General features: G+C 47.8%; 1 protein-coding gene and 1 pseudogene across 1 annotated transcript in view; one reads left to right on the forward strand and one right to left on the reverse strand.

The window, feature by feature from the left end:
* The first annotated feature begins 3068 nt into the window (after nucleotides 1-3068).
* On the forward strand, nucleotides 3069-3978 carry LOC104861263 (annotated as a pseudogene).
* A 7458-nt stretch (nucleotides 3979-11436) lies between these two features.
* The window catches only part of Mmrn2 (multimerin 2), a 12091-nt gene continuing 8750 nt past the window's right edge, over nucleotides 11437-14777 (reverse strand). The window contains exons 6-7 of the mRNA XM_033761756.1: nucleotides 14290-14777; nucleotides 11437-12425 (exon numbers count right to left, since the gene is read on the reverse strand). The exon at nucleotides 14290-14777 is cut by the window's right edge and continues 1222 nt beyond it. Coding sequence (XP_033617647.1) covers nucleotides 12037-12425; nucleotides 14290-14777 — 877 coding nt within the window. The 3' untranslated portion in view covers nucleotides 11437-12036. The remainder of the gene's footprint in view (nucleotides 12426-14289) is intronic.

The following is a 14777-nucleotide window of genomic DNA, read 5'->3' on the forward strand; positions in this document are numbered from 1 at the left end:
AATATGAAAATGTTGCGTGAAACTTACTGTCCTCTTAAATTTCAAGTTCATCCAGTAAGTGAAATATCCAAAATCCAACAAGAGAATGTATTTTCTTTACTGTAGTTAATAATTTGTAAAACCCTGGAAGCCATTATTTGATCCTTAGAGTTTTAGCATTTTAACAATGTATGGCTTCAGTCAGTCGTTCATTTAAATAATTAAAATACATATACAAACTAGAAAACCTCACAGACTATTTGAAAATAAGTAGCAAAAATTAACGGTCAAACAAAATTCTCCTTGTGAATTTTTGTGCTGGCCTCTGTCTTCAGAATTCAAGGCACACATGACTCCTTTCCAGTTGTCTCATACCTTTTACCTCTGGCAGGCGGACTCCTCGCAGCCTGCTGCGCCTGCGTCCTGAGTTTGGCCTCTGGGGGGCGCCTGAGTTGACCTCTCCGAAATACTCCAGTTTTGTTCAGTGTTGCATTGCCTGTATTCCACAGTGCTTCTAAACTTAGAAAAATGACCTATATTTTTTGTAAATTATGTTTTCCTAGAATGTGCCAGGTTTTTATTTATTCACTCTTATAACAAATATACAGTACCTTTTTTTTTTTCAGGTTCTATTTTCTGGTTAGAACCAAAAAAACTCGTTTTTTTGTACCAGGTATTGAACTTGGGACCTTGCGCTTGCAAGGCAGGCAGCAGAACCACTGAGCTAAATCCCCGACCCCCCCAAAATCCCAGTTTTTAAGGAATCATGCATCTCTGAGTCAGCCCAAGGTAAATCTGATAGTAAAGAGTTTATCTCAGGACTACTTTTATAAATTTAGAACACATTTCTTTCCATATATGTTTTGGAGTATTTCTAAATATGCAAAATAACTTTAGTCACAGAAAATTGATTTACCAAAAGATGGTTGCAGCCTTGTTCTGTTGGAAAGTGGTAATACTTCAGGAGCCTGGTGTCAGATTGCCAACACAGCAGGCAGCAGTTCATCTTTGTGCCCCAGTGCTGTGAGCAGAGTCATGGTGGGAACTGCAAAGAGGGCACATGCATCACAAAAGTCAGATTAAGCCAAGTGTGGTACTGCACACCGGTACAGCACTCCGGAGGCTGAGGCAGGAGGATCGCCTCGAGTTTGAGGCCAGCCTGGGCTATGTAGTTCAAGGACAGCCTAGATTACATAGCGAGACCTTTTCTCAAAAACTAAAAGAAAAAAAGAACCAGATTAAGTGTAGGGCAGAAGCAAGTAGACCCTCCTATCAGGGCCACCCGTGGGGAGTGTGAATACGACATTTGCAGAAGGTGAACTGAGTCATGGTAATGCTAGCTGTGCTGTTTCCTCTACTTCATGGAATTATTTAAACTCTTTTAGTGACCTTTATCCTTTCCCACTGAAAACTAAGATGTAGTATATGTTGTATAAAATGAAAATATCATTAGAGCTAATTAGGGAAACTGTACATAGGCATTGAAAAGGGTAAAAACAAGCAGTTTTATTATGCAGTTGTAAAACACCAAAAATCCAGATCTTTGATACGTAACACACTAAATGTATTTTGTACAGCATCTGCTTTAAAGGGTGCCTTATTCAGTTTACCATTAACTGCTTTGTTCTGTATACAGATTATGTCCAGTGTATCATTTTTAAGTAAATAACCTTATTTTAGTACACTGTAGTGATGTGTTTTGTGATGCTGTTGTCGCCGTGTTGTGCCTTGGAAGTCAGCTGCTGAGATGGTGTGACAGGTGAGTCAGTGTGTGTGACCTGGGGGTGTCCACACACCCTCACCTCATGCAGAGAGTGAGGTGCTAAGCCTAACAGGGAGAGATCCTTTGCCTTTTATTTTATAAATTGGCTTTTTATTATAACAATGTACTCGTGACAAATTTGGGGAAACAGGAAAGTTTAAAGAAATGAATAAATCAAAATTTCGTTTCCAGACATTATTACTACCTACATTTGAATGTTTCTTTTCTATCTTGTTTTTCTATAATTTTGGATCATAATATGCTAGTGCATACCCACTGGCTCCATCTATTCCACCAGATTGATGGGGTTGTTTATTCAGCAGCTGCCTTTGTGGGTTTGGGTTATTTCCACGGTTTGGGGGATGAGGACCAGTTCACAGAGCACCCAGGTCTTCACTCTCTTAAGTTACATTTCTAGACTAAGACCAGCGGATGCGAGCTTGGTGTTGTGATGCTGGGGATGGACCCAGGCCTTGCACATCCTAGGCCCATGTTCTGCCCTGGAGCTGCGTTCTGGCCTGAGCAGGAACCTAAAAGATGACAGGTTGCAATGAAAACACTCATGGTTCTTGTCGCAGGCCAAGAAGGCTTGGCTCCGCTCGCCAGCAGCTCCTGGTGCACTGGCCCAGCTGCCTCTCCCTTCCTGCCCTGCCTGTGTTATGTCTTAGGATCCACACTGAGGCCCCTGGTATGAGGCGCTGCCTTGGAGTTAGAGCACAGGGTCTTTCTTCAGGGAGATCTAGGCCTGTCTATACCACTGGCTTTCCCTCCGTCTGTGCACACTGGATGAATAGCTTACCTTCCCACATAGGAACTATTTCCAAGGTTTCTTTTGGATTAATAGAAGTTTACTGTTAAAAATGGATATCTAAGGCTGGGGATTTAGCTCAGTGGTTCTGCTGCCTGCCTCACAAGCAAAAGGACCTGAGTTCGATCTCTGGTACCAAAAAAAACAATAGATGTCTAGGTGGTGACCTTGTGGCGGGCCTGGTGGGGCCCCTGCGTGTGGCGCAGGTCTGGGGCGAGAGCTCCAGCTGGTGGTTTGTGCTTGCTGACTGTGGAGGAAGGTGTGACCTGGAGCCCGGTGAGGAGCGCCAGCAACTCAACTTCCAGAGGTAACCCACACCAGCAAGGGAAAACTTACGTGGCATTTTGGCATAGCAAAATGAAATGCCATGAACCAACAGTGACATAATGGAAGGCAGCAAAATCAAAATCAAATAGGAGAATCACTGGTTAGGAAGACCTTGGAGAGAATAGAAAATAAGTGAAGCAGTGTTTTATCATGTATTTTTCAGCAGGTCTTGAAATTTAACTAAAAATATGACACCTGTTTCTTCAGACAACTCCCTTCAGTACATTTACATCAAATCAGTGTCTAGATGCTTCTTGTCTGTTGTTCTTGATTGTACTTGGGAAAATATTACTAAATATCCTCACATTAGCAATGAGAAGAAAAACAGCTATCAAAATTTATGGAATGTTTTTGTGTTTCAATTAGCATTTGTTAATTTTTTTTATTTTTGGTAAACATTTCCATTATATACTATTTCAGGGATTTTGTACTTTTAGGTATTAGATTTACTTACTAAATTTCATATCTGCCTCTTTGCTCAAATTATTTCCTTATGGCTTTTTGCATTATCCAATCTTCTTAATATTTTGTATAGATTATTTTTGCCTGAAGTTCTCTAAACTTACCAAGCTTTCATCTGAATGTCAGAAGTTTTATTTCTTTGCAGTAATTTTGATTTGGATTTCAGTTCTTGCTTATGTTTTGGGAGAACCAGGTATCTACCACAGCCTGAAGGCACGGAATATTTATTCTTACCAATGTGTCCTGTGTATGTCAGCAGTCAGAGTTACTACTGCCTGTCACTTTCCATGATGATAATTTTATTTATGGCTCTTATAACCTCTTAGTCGGAAGTTATTACCTTGCTACAGGCTATTCGAATAACTTCCTATGTGAATGAGCCTATGTTACCCATAGATCCATTTGTCAACTGGAAATACTGCTTCATTCCACTTACAATGCATAATTTTGGACAAATTGAAAAGCCTATATCAATGATTGTTAATATGTTGCCATTTTAAAACTAAAGTAGTTATAATAAAAATCATAATCTTAGAAACAGGAAAGAAGGTGACTGAGGACATACCAGAAAGTGGGACTAAACTGAAGTTCTTTCCCTCTGACTTTTTATACTTTTCCAGCATACTTTTGGGGTTATGATAGTTTTCTTAAAAGACAATGCTAAGAAGTTCTTATGTCTATTCAGGACTACTGTATAAATAAATTTGTTATTAATACAAAAGTGAAATGAGTTAATATTTGACCATACTGATATTTTTGTTGTCTAAAAAAACCAGATGCAAAATTTATATAAATCAGATTTCACCAACTTTTAAAATATGAACTTAAACATTTTATCATATTTAAAAAATATAAACCACTTTCTTAAAAAAATAGATGTCTAATCCTTGCAGGTAATTTCAGGCAGTGGTAGGGGCTGGTTGTGTGGCAGAGCATTTACCTATCAAGTGTGAACCCCTGACTTCCATCTCCCAACTATTAAAAAACAAAAAAAAATTTTCAAGCAGATGTTAGTCAGTGGGTCTTCATTCCCTTGCAGTGCAATGACCTTTTCCAGCATGGGATACATTTTTGCAGTATTAGGGATTGAACCCAGGGCCTCCTTACTGAGCTACATCCCCAATCCTTTTTAAAAATTTTAAATTTTGAGACAAGGTCTTGGCTAATTCTCTAAGCTATCTATAGTGAACTGGAACTTGAGATCCTCCTGCATCAGCCTCCTAGAGTTCTGGGATTACAGGTGTGCCTCACCATAGCTTGATGTGACACTTTTTAAAGTCAGATGCATGTTCCTAGGCAGCCTTGTTTCAGCTCTTTGGGCAATACATACAGAGCAGCATAGTGAAGCCAGGTGGGTCAGGGACACTCACCTGTGGTATCCGGGAAGTGAGCACTGTGGCCTGCCTATTCCTTCTCCAGTCTAAGCAGCACTGGTCGCTGCCAGTGTAACCTTGGGGGTCAGTACCACTCAGATCATGACATCCTGGGGAGTCCAGTCCCCCTGCATCCACCTCGTCCTAGGCTTCACCCAGGGACCTGAAGTGTCACTGATGCCAGAGCTCAATGCAGAGCACTGAAGCCCAGCAGGCTTCAGGCTGGGGAAAGGAATGTGAGCTTTGGAAGGGTGCTACCTTGTGAAGCAAGTCCAGAGTTTCTCTGCCAGCTAAAATGCCAGTGTTGGAAAGCAGGTAAAGAACTGAGTGCACACCTGTTACCCCAACACTCTTGGAGACTGAGGCAGGAGGATCCCAACCTGGGCAACTTCATGACTTAGCAAGACATTGTCTCAAAAAAAAAAAAAAAGTTTGAAAATGTAGCTCAGCACTAGGACCCTGGGTTCAATCCCCAGTACCTACGCTCGCCCAAAAGCAAGAAGAGCTGGCAGTGCCAAGAGTGCACAAGTGCTGAGGCAAATTTCAGTCAGACTTGAAAGCAGCTCTTCCTGCTGACCCCACACCTGCACTGAAGGGGCTCGGTCTCTGAAGCTGCCATGGGAGGAGTCTAACTCCAATAGGCCATACAGGATTTGTTTCTAGGTGGTTTGAAGTTCAGACTTGCCATATCCACTAGTAACTGGGTCCTTTTAACCCCCTGTCTGGGTTACTTTTCTCATTGCTGAGACAAAATACCCAACACCAAAGATAAAGGAGGAGAGGTTTATTTAAGCTTGCAGTTTGTAGAGGTTTCAATCCTTAGTCGGCTGGCTCCAAGGCAGGACGGCATGGCAGAGGGGCGTCCCAGAGGAGAAACAGTCCATGGCAAAGCAGGCAGAAGGCAACAAAGCAAGCAGCAGCCAGCCTGCCTTTCCCTTTTATCCCACCCGGGAGACCAGCCTTTCGGGTGGTGCCACCGAGCACTATGCTAATTCCAATCAATGGATTGATTTATACACCCTTAATCAGTATCATCACATGCCCTGGATCCAGCCAGCTCTGAAAATTCCTGCCTATGAACCTGTGAGGATTTGGTGGGGGGGGTAGATGCAAATAAAACACCTCCTCTTGAACTTGAGAATCGTTCTTTATTCCTTCCTCTTGTTTGTTTATTGTCTTTCTAGAATATATATATATATAATATAAATGTATATTATACATATATATGTGTGTATTTTGTGTGTGTGTGTGTGTGTGTGTGTTTTAGATGAATTCATACTATGTTGTCCAGGTCTGGAACTTAACAGGCTTAAGTGGTTCTCCTGCCTCAGCCTCCCGAGTAGCTGGGCCCATAAGCATATGCCATTGTGCCCAAGCAGACCTCTTGTTAGATACTAGGTCTTCTGGATGTTTCTTCTGTACTTCTTAGCATGTTTCTTAGATTTTCTCTCCCAACTTCTACTTCTCGGCCCATCTACTGAGTTTTTAAAATTTCAACACACAGGCCAGGGATTTAGCTCAGTGGTTCCGCCACCTGCCTTGCAAGCACAAGGACCTGAGTTCAATCCCCAATACAAAAAATCAAAACAAAACAAATAATTAAAGTTTCAACACAAAAATTTAACTTTATTTTGAAACAATTTCAACCTTCCGAAAAAGTTGCAGAGATAGTCTAAGGAATGCCATTCCCCTTTACCCAAGTCATTTTTGTTTTGTTTTGCTTTGTTTTGTTTTTGAGACATTCTCACTATGTAGCCCAGGCTGGCCTTGAACTCACGTGATCCTCCTGCCTTGGCCTTCTCTGAGTGCTGGGGTCACAGGCGTGTGTCACCACGCCCAGTTAAACTGCAGCATTTTGCCACCATTTGGCCCATTTTGCCACTATTGAGTCATCTTGTCTGCAGGCGTCCTGAAGGCTCATCTTGCCATGAGCACTGTGCTGCGAGGACGAGCTCCCTGTATTGTTTTCCATCCAGATCCAGAGACCTGGCTGCTGTGGTATGGGTCGCAGTCATCCAGAACCTCACTGCTGCTTGTGCTGCTCAAGTTCGGCCCACTGGGCTGCCAGGACACCGCTGAGCAGCTCAAGCTTCCCAGCCTGCAGTTGCCACCTCTCTGAGCACTCGAGTCTGTCTGGGTGGACGGTGCTGGCAGCCAGGCTCCAAGAGGCAGCCAACCAGGTTGAAATTCCCACTTCCTAGGGCTGGGGCTGCGGCTCTGTGGTAGAGCTTGCCTCAACATGCTCAAGGTCCTGGGTTCAAACCCTAGAACTGCAAAAGCAAATCCCATTTTCCTCTGCGCTGTCCAGGGCTCTGGATGCCCAGGTTTTTGGTCTGCAGCATGCAGGAGGCCCTTGGTCCTGATGCTGGCCATCTGGGATGGCTGCTTCTCTTTGCCTTGGCCATCCTCTTCTCCTCTTCCACAGGCCTGTGTGAAGACAGCTTTCTGTCCTTTGCAGCGGAGGGACAGTGGCTGTGTCCCCCTGCACACCAGTGCTCACTCAAGGCCAGGCTGGGTGTCCTGCCCAGAAGGAGAGGTGGTGCTGTGTTCTGACATAAGGGTGTACAGAGTTCACAGCAACATGACTCATTAGAGCTAAATCTTTTTCCTTTTTTGTGTGTGCTGGGGATCGAACTTGGACCCTTGCACTTGCAAGGCAGGTGGCAGAACCACTGAGCCAAATCCCTGACCCTCCTTTTTTTTTTTTTTTTTTTTTGAGACAGGATCTCACTATATACTCCAAGCTGGCCTTGAACTCACTGTGTAGCCCAGGCTGGCCTCCAACTCTCAATGATCCTCCTGCTTCAGCCTCTCAAATGCTGGGATTACAGGTGTTTATCACTATGTCTGGCTATAATAGCTAAATCTTGAAAGTGGCCTATGTGTCCATCAGCAGATGAATGGATAAAGAAAATGTATTTAAACCGGGCTTGGTGGCACACGCCTGTGATCCCAGCACTCGGGAGGCTGAGGCAGGAGGATCACTGTGAGTTCAAGACCAGCCTGGGCTACATAGTTCCAGTTCAGTCTCAACTACATAGTGAGACCCTGTCTCAAAAAAAAAAAAAAAAAAAAAAAAAAAGTATTTACACACAATGAAGCACTACTCTGCCATAAAGAAGGATATCTTTGGGTCATTTGTAGGAAAACGGATGCACCTTGCGACCACGATGTTAAGTGAAATAAATCAGGCACACAAACTCGTGGTTTCTCTTATTTAAGAAAGCCAAACTGTAAATGAAGAACAAGAGACAGAGAACAGAGATCTTTTCAAAAGGGAAAGGGACAGAGAGATGGAGGAAGCCTCTGGGGGAGGACAAAGGTGGGTAAAAAGAAGGAAGATGTGGTATGCGTACCAGTTTCCCGGGATGAATGTAATTACTGTATTCTGTGATCATGGCCTAATAAAAATAAATACTACAAAACAAAAGCAATATGGAGGCGTGACAGAGAAAGGCCAGCTTTCAGCTACTGTGTGTGTGTCCACATGTGTGGTGCTGGGATGAAGCCAGGGCCTCCCCTGTTCTAGACAAGTGCTCTGCACTGAGCCACACAGCCCCAAAACAACAGGTGCTCCTGCGAGGGGCCTTGGGAACCCCTCTGGGGACCCCTGTGGGTCACAACTCCTGGCCTCAGTCACATCCTGGCTCAGCATGGCCCCTGGACGCCCTGCCCCACAATCACCCCAAAATCACCCTTGCAGGTACTTTTACTGAGAACCTTTTCATAGAAGAGCACCAATTCTGAGGTTGGGGAAGAGGACCTTTTCGGAGGGCACCGATTCACCCTGCTTGTTACGTGCAGTCATTTCCAGACACGGGTTTTGAATGATGATGTTACCTGCTAGGATCTTTGTCCAGGTTCCTGATGTCCTAAACAAAGACTCCAGCAGGACCCAAGAGGAGCAGCAGGTCAAGTAATTTACGTGAGAGAGGAGTCTAACTGGCAAATGACCGGCTTGACTGAGCCCCTCTACTGCGTGACAGAGTTTGGATCTTTATGGCCCTTGGAGGAGCTGTTATGGTGTCCAAAGCCCGTGGGGTCAAATCTGCTTGGTCAACGACAAGGTTATTCGGCGTGGGTCAGCCAAGCGTTGCCAAAGCCCCCTGGGCGCATGACGGGGGACTTACTGTGTGAGCTGAGCTCCCTGTTTCCCTCTCCTGCCGTGCTTAGACCAGGGCATCCTGGGCCTGGCTAGGGTTTAACACACAAGGTAGACCCCGTTCCAGAAAGCAGCTGCAAAGCCGACCCTCCTTTCTCAGCCTTCTCCTTAGCCACCTCCTGTTCTGCCCTAATGTTTCTGAGGACTGACCGGTGACAGCCAGATGGGGATGCCTGGTCCAGCTGGCAGTCATGGCAACATTTTCTGGGCGTCCAGTGTTTGGTCTGGGATGGCCTGGGCTCAGGGTGCCCTTGGCAACATGGGGTGGGCAAGGCCGAGAGCTGGCAGCTTAATCACCTGTGCCAGTTCGTCTTGCCAGTTTGGACTAAGAGACTCTGGGGATGGGCTCATGGGGCACTAGACTCAAAAGTGAAGTAATCCACTGGTGTTCACAGCTGGATGTGCTGGTAGGAGGTGATGTCCACTTGGAGGTGGTCCTAGGTACAGGTCTTTGGAGAGTGTTCCTCTTTCTGGTGCACTCCCTAACCTCTGCTTCCTGGCCACTGTGAAGTGAGCAGCTTCCTCTACCATACCTTCTGTCATGATGATCCTGCCTGGAGCCAGCTGACTAAGGACTAAACCTCCATGACCATAAACTACACCGTCTTCTCCTCATCTAGGTTGTGTTGTCAGCGACAAAGCTGACGTCACACTCCCTCACATGACGTAAAGGAGGACCCTCCAGAGAACTCTGGCCCATCCCAAGGTCAAACCATCAGAGGCAATGAGGCCTACAAACTGCTTTTTTTTTTGGTACGGGGGATCATTGCGACAAAGCTGACGTCACACTCCCTCACATGACGTAAAGGAGGACCCTCCAGAGAACTCTGGCTCATCCCAAGGTCAAACCATCAGAGGCAATGAGGCCTACAAACTGCTTTTTTTTTTTGGTACGGGGGATCAAACTCGGGACCTTGTACTTGAAAGGCAGATGACAGAACCACTGAGCTAAATCCCTGGCCCACAAACTGCTTGTTTTAATGGCAATATTTTAGCACATTCAGTTCACAAAGCATAGTGGCAAATAAATTCAGGGGGCCAGGGTGTGGTAAGTATTTGAATTAATGACCCCAAGAAAACAGAAATGCTGGAAATCTTGTTAATGTAGCCACCATCTCAGAGCCCAGCCCAATCTGACTTTCTTATAGTGAAGACTATATTCAGCAAATACGGAATGCAGTGGACCCCCCATATTCACAGGGGTTACCTTCCTAGAGCACCTGCAAATTGTGAAAAACCACACATTTTAGATATGGTCAGAGCCTATAAATGCCTATTTTTTATAGTTTAAGCCCTAAATATGCTGTCTCCCATAATTATGTAATTTAATAAAATACTGTATTATCAAAGCCTTAGAAGATGCAGGGCATTTTGGTGGCATCATAGGGATCTGAGGGCTTTTCGAAGAACAAAACCGAAAAGACTTGAGACAGCTACGTGTGGGATTGCAGCCTGTTACGATACAGGAATGCTGGTGCATCTGCGGAGATTACAGGGCAGCAGCCAATCAGCAGCAAGGAGAACTGACTAACGCTGTCAGATTGGCTACTTGCAAACCTCCTGCCAAAAACAGCAATTGTGGAGGATATTTGTGTTTTCCACAAAATTGTGGGGGTTTCTGCAAACAATTACTAGTTAGGTTCTATGGAAAAATCGTGAGTGACTGAGGCTGCAAACCCAGAACTGCAACTTCTTGGGGGTGTATGGTATTGCCCAAGGCCCACTTTATTTTCTGGTGGCTAGATGACTGCTTTCCCAACCTGTTTGCTCTAGGATCTGAGATGTTTTTGAAAATCACGTCGCTGTGGTTTAGATCTAAAATGTCCCCAAGTCTCATGTTCGTGGAAGGTGATTAGATCATGGGTGCTACACTCTTCAGTGGGTTTATCCATGGATGAGTTCAGAGCTGAATGTGCTATAGCAGTGGGCCAGGTTGGAGGTGGTCCCTGAGGTGTGACCCGGAAGGGTGGATTCTTGTCCTCGGCTCCTCCCTTCTCTCTCTGCTGCCGTGAAGTGAGCAGCTTCCTCCATCAGGCCCATCCACTGTGTTGGTTTCTGCCTTGGAGCCAGCTGACCATGGACTGAACCTACTGAAAACTGTGTCAAAAGAGATCCATCCTCTGTTCAGTTTTTGGCTGATGGGTCCCAGCGATGGGAAGGTGACTGAACACACATAATAGGATTGCAGGGATAACCACTACTCTGACTGAAAGCTGTCTAGGATCAATGTGATGCCCAGCATGAAGGCAGCCAGATACTTCGTGGAGATTTGACTGAAACTACTCAAGTGTGGCCTGGGACACACGTTTACCCCAAATAGTTTCATTCCATCCCACATGTCTACGCCTCTCACTGGATGGCTTTGCTCTCCAGTGGTAGGCACAGCAATGATCTGCAGGATGACCAATCCAGAGGTGATCATCACCAAAGTAGGCTTAGCATACTGCTTCCCTCCTGCCTTCCTGGCTGGGGACAGGGACAGGAAGTCCTAAGACACTGGAGGAAGTGGGAACGGGGACAGCTATACACATTTTGGTCCCTGTTTGTCAGGTCCTGGCATTTTCTGGAGAAAAGGATAAGATTATGTATTCAGAGAGAGAGACAGTGCCTGAGATTAAAGAAAAGATACTCATTTTATTTCCCTTGTCTACTTAGGCAGGGCTTTGCTCCATTTCTGAGAGACCAGAGGGTGGGTTTTAGCCTGCTGTCCTCGCCCCTGGAGACTGCTTTGGGATTTTAGCTCAGATGTCACCTGCACTTCTCTCCAGTCTGGGGATTGCGCCCAGGGCCTTGTGTACGCCGAGCAAGCACTCTGCCACTGAGCTACCCTCCAGCCCATGGCCTGCGCTTGGAACTTCTTCCAGCAGCCACTCAGAGAGAAGGCAAAGCAGAAGAAAGGTTCGCAGCGTTGTAGAGAAGTTTCCAACCACAGGAGGAGAGTGAAACACTGAAGTTGTAGGATGCAGGCTGCAGCAGATTGCGGGGTCTGGACACACCGGCAGGGACCAGGATGCTTGGAGCACAGCGCCCCATCCTGCAGTACAACTGCAGCCTGTGCACAGGGCACACACTGAACGCTGTGTGTCTCTGTGAAGGTTCCCAGGGCAGCCGGGTGCACTGGGCTGGGGCACAGGAGGGCCTTGATGTCAGATTGCCAAGTGGCTCAGGAGCTGAACACCAGGAAGCCTCCAAACGCAGTGCCTGCAGGGCTCCTCTGGGCCACAGTGCCCTGTGTCAGCTCGAACCACACCCTCTCCCCCTGCCGCAGCTCCGCCATGGCAAAGGTAGTGGCCGTGCCCCCTGCCCTCTGCGCTGTGGTACAGACCGGGTTCCGATGGTGACCCCCAATCACTAGCTGCCCTGTCCCAGGGCCGGGGCTGAATTCCACGCTCACTGCAAACATGTAGACGCCCTGCTCAGGGGCCTGGAAGTAGCCGTGTTCAGGAAAGTAGCTGCTGCCAGTGTTGATGGTCACAGCATTGAACTTCACTGTCTGCGGGGTGGCCATCCCTGTCCCATCAGAGAGGCTGGCATAGAAGGCCACAGGGGAGCCTGAAAGACAGAGGAAAGGCTCGGTGACTCAGTCCTTCACCTTCTTGGGTGGGAAATTAAGTGCTGAGACCTGCCTGCTGAGCATCATTAGCAATGGAAATGGTTGATTCTTTTGGGGGGGGTGCAGGGCCTCACTATGCAGCCCAACCTGCTGGCCTTGAACTCTTGGAGATCCTCCTGCCTCAGCCTCCCGAGGGCTGGAATCACAGGTGTACGCTACCATGGCCAGCTTGCAATTGGTAACTACTTCTAGATAGCACAATATTCCCGACATCAATGTGATCAAAGAGCAAGAGAAGGAGACAGAAATCTGTTGAATGGCTGAGGGACCTGTCAACAAAGCCCTTTCTCCCTGGACTCTCATGATATTCTCCAGAGATAAGTATCCCTGACTGAGAGAGCACTTTAATGCCTGCCCAAGGTGATAAGTTTGTACATGGCTGGGACAGAAGCCCAGGTCTCCAACTCCTTGTCCTTCGAGAAGTCCTGAGACCCCCAGAGGGAAGGCAGGACAGCTTCTTGCTCCCGCTGGACAATCAGGGGGGTCTGGTTTCTACTGATGCTGCCCAGGATCTCAGACACATGAGGGAGGCTCCTCCCACCCCAAGTGGCTTCTTCTGTGTTTTCCGAAGTACAGCTGGGGAAACGAGGCCAGGAAGGGGGAGCCTGTGGCTCTAGAATGAGCAAGCGGGGAGCAGACCTTTGATCTCCTGGTTCCAGGTACTCTCCCTTGCGGAAGCACTTTCTCCGGCCTTGGCATAGGCTAAGATAGGCAGGTGCCAGTCACATGCAGGCACTGGGGCAGAGGGAGTGCCGTGGGGTGAGCCAGGAGCAGCTGTGAGCTGGCCAGGGAGGTCGGGCATGAGACCCGGCCAGTCCCACAGGAGTCTGGACTGTGACAATGACCTCTCCCTAGCAAGGTCATGTTCTTGAGGGACCAACTGGGTATCTCCAGGGAAGGCAGGAGTCTGAGACCAAGCTCCCCACTTCTCAGGGGATGAAATCGAGGCCGAAGGAAGTATGGGACTCAGGTCTCAGGACTAGAGCCATCTCTGCAGCTACAGAGTCTGGAAAATGCTCTGAGAACTCATTCAGAATTGCTTTCCTGTTTGGGCCAAAGCAGGGGCCGAGCTACACTGCAGTTCCTCATACCCACAGAAGATGGCGTGCTCGCCCAGCCAGAGGAAACCAGGCTTGCAGCGCCCTCTGCCGGCATTCTGCTTCCCTCCACCTTTCTGCGTCCAGGTTCTTTGTAGGGGGAACCGCACCTGCCCTGTGCCCATCCAGGAGGTGGAAGTCCGTGTACTTTGTGCGTGCCACGCCCTGCAGGGCACAATTCAAGCTCTATTCTTGCTGGAGTAATTTTCTAAACAAAAACTACTGCAGTGGTGCCGGACATGGTGGCGTGGGCGTGTAGTCCCAACACTTGGGAGGCTGAAGCAGGAAGATCGCTGTGAGTTCAAGCCAGACTGGGCTACATAGTAAGTTCGAGACCAGCCTAGACTACACAGCGAAAGCCTGTCCAAAAAAACCAAAAAAGATGAAAAGAAAAAAAAAGCAGCAATGCTAAATATGGCTACATAGCCATTACGCAAAGTGTGAAGGTCTCTGGTATACTTACCCCAGGCCCCCTGCTCCAGAAGTGCTGGGCAGTAGGGGTCCCTGGCTAGGACTCCAAGTGTTTTAAGCCTGGGCTCAGCGTCCAGAAGATTCAACTTTCGGTCTTCCTAACACTCCCCCTTTTGCAAAGGAAGCAACTGAGAAAAGTGTGCCAGGAGGGACAGGTGGCCCAAACCTCCAGGTCCCAGGCTAAGCTAGGTTGCAGTCAGCCTTCGTCTTTCCAGCCCCCCACCCCAGGACTCACCTGTCCCCCAGAGCCCTGCACCCAGGGCCTCTTGCTCCCCTTTGGCCTGTGTGCCTTCCAAGGACGCCGCCTGCTTCTTGTCCCTCCGGTGGGCGGCCGCTGGGTCTTTCTGCTGCTTCTTCCCTTTCCTGCTCAGCATGGCCTGCAGCTTCCCCAGGTCCAGGCTGACGTGGGAGGCCAGGAGCCCTTGGAAGTTGCCAAAGAGGCTGTGGAAGAGCCGTTGCTGCTGCTCTAGGTCCTTCTGGGTGGCAGAGACAGCACGCTGGAGACCCTGCAGGGAGCCGTTGAACTTGGCCCAGGAGTCCTCGCAGCCCGGCCCAGCCTCCATCTCCCCTTCACCGTGCAGGGTCGCCACGCGCTCCTCCAGCTCCTTCCAGCCGACTACCTGCTCCTGCAGCCCGTGGGCTGCGTCCCGCAGCGCCTCGAGGATCTGCCCGTAGCGCAGGGGCAGAGGGCTGGGCGCACCCTCCGATAGCTCCTCCAGCGCC

This window comes from Fukomys damarensis, unplaced genomic scaffold, assembly GCF_012274545.1.
Source record: "Fukomys damarensis isolate Sample0158 unplaced genomic scaffold, DMR_v1.0_HiC HiC_scaffold_1, whole genome shotgun sequence".
NCBI lineage: Eukaryota > Metazoa > Chordata > Mammalia > Rodentia > Bathyergidae > Fukomys > Fukomys damarensis.